The sequence below is a fragment of the Lathyrus oleraceus genome, chromosome 4 (assembly GCF_024323335.1).
Source record: "Lathyrus oleraceus cultivar Zhongwan6 chromosome 4, CAAS_Psat_ZW6_1.0, whole genome shotgun sequence".
Lineage (NCBI taxonomy): Eukaryota > Viridiplantae > Streptophyta > Magnoliopsida > Fabales > Fabaceae > Lathyrus > Lathyrus oleraceus.
This window is the reverse complement of record NC_066582.1, coordinates 448,123,767-448,131,135: the sequence shown is the minus strand read 5'-3', so window position 1 is coordinate 448,131,135 and position 7,369 is coordinate 448,123,767. Positions and strand designations below refer to the sequence as shown.

General features: G+C 33.7%; 1 protein-coding gene across 1 annotated transcript; it reads right to left on the bottom strand.

Moving 5' to 3' along the window:
- Window positions 1-2,001: 2,001 nt before the first annotated feature.
- Window positions 2,002-4,496, bottom strand: LOC127076019 (F-box/kelch-repeat protein At3g61590). The gene is made up of 2 exons (XM_051017571.1): window positions 4,193-4,496; window positions 2,002-3,340 (listed from the first exon to the last, which is right to left on the bottom strand). Exon 2 carries the CDS (start codon window positions 3,317-3,319, stop codon window positions 2,120-2,122), a length of 1,200 nt encoding a protein of 399 aa, XP_050873528.1. The 5' UTR covers window positions 3,320-3,340; window positions 4,193-4,496; the 3' UTR covers window positions 2,002-2,119.
- Between the last annotated feature and the right edge of the window lie 2,873 nt (window positions 4,497-7,369).

Genomic DNA, 7,369 nt, shown 5'->3' with positions numbered 1-7,369 from the left:
TTATGGTTAAATCATAGTGCCAAAAGGATTAAAGAAGCCACCGTTAGAACAAAGAAAGAAAAAAGGTTTTTGAAAGTACCATAATTTTCTTGTTCATAAAACCTTCCAATGTGTTATTTTCAGGGATCATGTGCAAAATGCTCTGAAGGATGAGAGATTAAAGTTTGAAGATAAAACCAAACCATCCATGAAGATTGATGTTAATCATTTGCAAGGAGAAGAAACAAAGTTCGTCGAACCTGTCGACATCATGGTGGTTGAAATCACTGAAAACCCCATTTCTAAGGTCGAAGTCGTGAACATTTTAGATTATGCTGAAAAGGTTAAGGTGGTATATCCTAATGCTAAGAAGTGATGATGTAACCTCGATGTAGTGTTGTCTTCGACAAGGAAGCTACAAAGGACCTAAAAGGTATCAGGCCTCCCTCAAAGAAAATTTTTAAGGGTCAAAGAAGTCCCCAGTTTGCCTTCGGCAAGAGAGGAGTCCCTTACCAAAAACATTAAGGACCTTCAAACAACTAGAAAGGTCAGAAGAAGACTTGCACTCCATCTGTTGTTGTCCCTATTGGTGAATGAATTTGACCTGTGGGAAAACTCATTCTTTACCACCATAAATGGAAGGTAATTGAGGTGGGTGCAGGTTCATCATACAATGATGAATGAAATAACCTATGATTCAGGAAAACTTGTATGACCTGAGCGATAGTGATTATGAACAAATACCTCTGGTAAGAGTTCATTGGAAGATACCTCTGTTATCTGAATGCTAGGTCTGGGAGGATGTCATGCCCAATAGATGATAGAGACTGAAATTAACTTGCAGCTGATGACAAATCATTGAAGGTATCATACATAAAGCAAAACATACATGAGGTACCTTGGTGAGAGTAAATGAAAAGAGAGTGGTCACATTTGTTTGACACAAAACCACAGTGAAATGTGGCTTGGTGCATATTGTTATACCATTGCATTGTGCTTGTTGCATATTGTTATACCATTGCATTGTGCTTGTTTAAGATCACATAGTTCTATATGAAGTTTGCAGAACGAATTTTATCTAGATTAATGAGGTCAGAAGGTTGATACATGTATACCTCCTCTTGCAAAGATTGATTGAGGAACGCATTGTTGATGTCCACTTGTTATAGCTACCATTTATTTGTGATAGCAATAGTAGGAATAACTCTTATGGTTGTATGCTTGACCACAAGAGAGAAGGTCCCATTATAGTCAAAACCAGGTTTTTGATGAAATCTCTTCTCTTCCAATTGTACTTATTAACCATCCCATTAGGATTTTCTTTGGCTTTGAACACCCATCTGCAACCAAAGCTTTTCTATGACTAAGGTAGTGAGAAATACATATGCCTTCCATTCATTGAATCTACAAAGCTTGATTTAACGATGTAGGCTTAGTGAGAGATACATATGCCTTGATTTTGGAATGGCTTATCTTGGCTTTGAGTCACAAAGCTTGATTTAATGATGTAGGCTTAGTGAGAGATACTCATAATTAGACTTAAGTTTAAGAAAATAAACTCAAGTGTATTTTCTGCATGTATAAACAATAAACAAATCTAACGTAGTACTGATATCCACTTTTGAAAGGAAAAAGTGCATAACCCTATAGATAAATATATATGAGATCAAATGGTGCATAGTAAATATTATGAGATGCAGAAGAATGTATTCTATGTCACTTCCCTTAATATCATGAACTAGAAATTTTAGGTGCACTTTTATTTCCAACTTTGATATTACACACATGAAGAGCAAGTTTAACACACTAAAAATTTACACGACCTAACCTATGAAACTAAGCCATAAGACAACTGAAAAACAAGTCCTTTGATCACTTTAAAGGATAATCGCTTATTGTATATAGCTGTGACAGCATTACTTAAAAACTATATAAATTGACAACTTTAAAAAACATATAGATCTGTTTGTTGTATTTTTCAAATGTTATAGTAAGAATTTCAGTATCCATGAATCCACCATCTTATAAGCAAGTTGAAACACAGAAATCATATAAATTTTCAAGTAAAAACAGTAGAAAATCACCAGAAACTTGGAACAATTGTCAATAGCAGCTGTTTGATATTATAGAGAATAACAAACTAGGGAGAAATTTCAAGCCTCGGCTCAAAGCAGAAACCAGTGAAAAGATGTAGAGGGAACCTCTTTGCAACGGGGCATTTCTGTGACCATTTCCATTGTTTAATGTTCGTGTCAAATGTGAGAAGTGCAGGAGATCCATAACTTTGAATGTATATTAGATCATCGACGCCACTGCTAGCGAAAACATCATCGAACTCTCCAAAGCCTTGGAAGTATTTGTGAGGCATTCGCACAATCTCTTCCCACTTCCTATCATGAAGAACCCAGATACCGATTCCTTTGATTATGTCTGGTTGATCATGTTTGCCAATGCCTCCGACCATTACAAGCTTATCCTTCATGTTCATTAGACGAGCACATGTCAGAGAACACGGTATAGGAATAAAGCTCAAGCTAGCTTGAGAAAATCGGTTGGAGATATTATATGCGACTAAAGCGTGACGGTTTTCTGGCAGAACACCACCAGCATAGTAAACTACAAAGTAAAGCACACCGTTGCATATCACACTCTCATCACCACCTCTCCACCCAGTCAAAACCTCAGTTAGCGGCATCGCCCATGCCTCCTCCTTTGAATTGTATAAATGAATTGAGATATCCCACTGAAAAAAGTTTTCTGGGACTTGCTTTGATTTCACAATTGCCACGATATAACCATGTGATTCCTTGTCGACCGAAATCGCTAATGCACCGTAATCAGAGCTCATCCCTGGAGGCCTTAGAAGCTTCCTGCAACTTTTAGTAATAGGATTGCACATGCATAATTCTGTTCTACTGTCATTGTCCATGAAGCAAACTAAGCCATATGACGAAGAAATGAACCAATTAGAAGTTCCAATGAAGGGGAGCTCAATGCAATACCATTTCCGAAGATTGGGATCATAAGCATGACCGGTTGGTTCATCAGAGCTCGTGAACATAAAATACCAAGGTTTCTGCGGTAGCAAATGAGAAGGGTTCCATAAAAACCTTTCCGCAGTCGTATTCCATCTTTTGCACACACAGCTTGCACGGAAAATGCTTGCAAGAGGAAGATAGGACAAGATACGCTCCAATAAATCATCTGGCAAAATCACGTCAACGGAAACAGCACTTGCTTCTTTATCAACTTCCTCACTAAGATCCAAATCAAAGTCCTCGGTCTTCTTTTGCAAGTAGTCATCATCATAGTGGCTGATCCATGCTATTTCTCCAGCCATAATAGAGTCGAAAGCAAAGGCCTAACAAATAAATATTTAAAAATAATCATGTAGAGAGTGAAGCACCACTAGACAATAAAAAAGCACAACATAAACCACACAAATAATACCATCGAAAGAGCATAAACAAGATCATATGCATGCATAGTTGACCTGTCGAGAGGACCAATATAAGGGGATAAAGGGAAGTTTTATAGCCATTACACATCTTCATATTAAGGAAGGTTGTAGATTGTAGATTACAAAAATAGTGATTTGCTCAAATTCCACTATGCCACTAAAACGCTATAGCGCCCCCAATAACAGCCATTTGACAATACTTTGTACTAGATAGTGCATCGCGGAACAAAAGTGGTTTGTTTAAATTCTGTTATGCTATGTCACTACTACAGCCCCTATTTGACAATACTAACAAGTCTAAATGCTAAGGAAAATAGTACAGCTCTTACTAAACTGTAAAATTTGGTCCAATCCCCAAGTTGCTAGGTCAGATCATGAACTGATTTGGTATTAGCAATCAAAACCAAATCCTAAACAAGCAACTTTCAAACTTTCTGATTCATTTCAAGCATTTAAAATGCATTAAAACCCCACATTTTAGAGGAAAAAAACATATTTCCATTAAAAAAATTGAATTTTTCAACATAAACAAGCAAAATTTAGAAGAAAAAACAGAAAATCAAATGATTAAACACCCACAAAGCAAGCATCCAACCTCCCAAATCTTGAGATGACTAATAATCAGCAGAAAAATCAATCTTTAACAGAAATCAAATTCCAAAAACACATACAGATCAATGAACACAGAGAAACACCAAAAAAAGACCAAAAAAATTGAGGATTGGAAGATGAAACTCATGAGAAAATAGGTACCTTGTTTGAAAGAGAGAGAGTACAGTCTTGTCAGTGTGGAAAAGGGTGTGTAGTCATTCAGCGAAATGGAAGAAGAAGGAAACCCTAGAAGCTTAAACAACGAAATGGGTTGCTCTAGATTTGGTTTAAAGACAGAGACACTAAATAGAGAGAGAAACAAAGAGTTATTTTTTTCTTGTTGGTGATGCGACAAAAACGACATGAAATGAAGTGCGGTTTTGTTTGTGTTTCGTATGGATGGTGCTTTTTTGTGGGGGAGAGGGAAGTGCGTGAACTTAGTGACTTTTTAGAAGAAAAAGAATTATTTTCATTTTCATGTTCTTTTAACCCCATTACATTTTATTCAAATAAAAAACCCTCACTATTTCTCAAGAGTTGTTTGGTATTAAACTTTTGAGATATAAATTCACCTCTAATATTTTCGAACTATAGTTTATAGTTTATTAGTTCAGGTAACAACTTAGATCTATTTAACAAGGCTCTTTTCACTTATAATTTATTTTATTAATTTTATAATATATTTTTCAGACGCTATTTTAAATAGTATTTAAATTTATAATTTATAATTTATCATATTTTCTTTCAATTTTATCCTTAATTTTTTAATAAAAAATTCTTTTTTATCTTTTATAATTTATTTTAATTTAAAATAAAATAAATAACCGTTAATTTTATCAAACATTTTAATTAATTTATCAGTTATCGGTCATCAACTATCAACTAAAAACTATAAGTTATCCGTCATCAGCCATCAATCATCAACTATAAAATAGTTTATCAATCAATCGTTATTTTTACCAAATATTAGAATGTTTAATATCCTCTTGTATGTTAATTGGTTCATTTTGATTTTTTAATTTAAAATATATATATATATATATATATATATATATATATATATATATATATATATATATATATATATATATATATAATAGTCTTTAACTCCTCAAAATATATCATGTTAATTATTTTATCTAATTAATTATGAAAAAAATTGTCGATAAATTTATCATTAATTAGATAAAAAGAATTAATAGAGTATGTTTCACAGAGTTAAAGGACCAATATAAATCTTTTTAAATTAAAGAATCAAAATGAATCTTAAATTTAAGAGAGTTCAAAAAGAATATTAAAACCTATTTACAATTTTAAAAGACAAAAAATTGAAAACAAACAATCAACATAAAAATAAAAATAAAAACAAAAACAGAGAAAAAGTCAAAAATACAAAGTTCGTGGCATCAACAAAAGAAGAACAAAAATACCACTATCAAAATTTGGGACATTAATCTCTTAAAAACAACGATCAATTCATGTGCAAGATAGAATTCACTTTCTTCTTTGAGAAGGGGCGAGAAACACAAAAGGTTTTAGCAAGAAATCATTTTCAAGATTGAAGAATCATTTAGTATAATAGTTCTTTTTTAGTAGATATCAATCCTAAAAACTTGAACTCGTTGCGTGATTTTCATATGGTTCACACCACGAAATTTCAAACTAAAGATAAGTTCGACCTAATTTTAGACGTAGACTCAAACGACCTTAGAATCTCTAACATCGACCTTGTACTCCTAAGCAAAATAGACTTCCAACCTAGCCATTAAAAGATAATATACTAAATGAAATATTGGGTGTCGCTGTAAGACCCCAATTTTGACCCTAAGATCCCTCATGTAATTTCATCATATGCATAAGCATTGGGATCATACCTTGGCATTCTCCTTACCCCTCTTTCATTGGGTTTGTTTTGGGGGAGATCACCAAGCACTATGTGATTGTATCATACTTGTATATTATTATTTTTTACTAACCAAAATACCAAAAAAATATCTTTGCATTTTCCTAACTCTTTTGTAGGTAGGGCATGATCACCATTGATCCATCAAGTTCACATCTAGGGTTTAAGACCCTCATGGCTGATAGCACAACCAAGGAATGATCCACAATGGCTCTAAGCATCATATATGAGTCCCCATGATCTTTACATATTTATTTTGATCAAGATTTCTTCAAGAGTTTGGAGTTAATTTGCCTTGGAAACCTTAGTTTGTTTGGGTATCTTAAGTAACTTCTGCAACAAGCTTCCTCACCAATTGATCAAATTTCTCAATGGACACTTCAAATTCCATAATCTTATGCATATATGATCTACCATGAGTCTAAAAAGTCAAAGATAATTACAAGTTAGCAAGTTGGTTGATGGTGGTTGGCCAGATGAATTCATCTGATTAAAACTAGGTCTCCCTAGACCCTATCTCCTACAATTTTCATCATACAAAAATGACTCCAATAGAAATGTTACTCTAAATGACATTACAATCAACTTTAATGTTGAGTTCTAGAGCTAATTTTGCTTGGAAAGTTATTTTCTATGTTGAAACATTATAGGTCATTTTGTCTAAACCCTAATTTGAAAGTCAACTTCCCAAGACCATAATTTGCTCAATTTTTATGAGATGAAAGATTTCCAAGTTGCACAATCAAATTAAATATTTCTACTTCAACTTTTATGTTTGAAGTGTGTCATACGGTGAACTGGACTTTATTGGATTTTTAATCGCAATGTCGCGGTTAGCAAGAGTCGCCACCGACTTTTCTTTTATCCCATAAGGAAAGGTGGAAAAGAACAGGAAAGACCTTAATTTTAAATTCTTAGGTTCGGGAGGTACTTTATACAAAGGGAAGGTATTAGCACCCTTTGTATCCATGGTTATCCATGGGCTCTTAATTGCTCAATCATTTATGTTTTCCTTGTTTGAAAAAAGTGGTTGAGAAATGTATGAAAAATGTTTTGAAAACGAGAATTTAACTTTGTAATGATTCTTGCATGAATGTATACAAAGTGGTTATCTCGTATAGTTTTTTTTTTGAAAGTAGTTTAGAAAAATATAACTCGGCAATGATCCTAGTACGGATGTATGCTAAGTGGTGATTTTCTAAAAAAAGATGTTTGAAAGGTGTGAGGTGTGAAAAGCATTTTTTTTGTTATGAATGAGCAATTAAGGTTATACCTGTCCGAGGTCTTTCCGGGCATTTCCTATCCTTATGAGGGTAAAACTGTCCTTACTATTGAGAAGTAAGTAGTTTTATCCTTGGGATGTAGAAGGGTCATCGTAGGGTCATTGATAGGTCATTGAAGGCAACAGTTGTAAGGATACCTTAGCATTCGAAGGG

What these genes read in the sequence shown, in the direction of transcription:
- LOC127076019 (XM_051017571.1), bottom strand. Translation starts at nt 3,319, where the DNA reads ATGGCTGGAGAAATAGCATGGATCAGCCACTATGATGATGACTACTTG.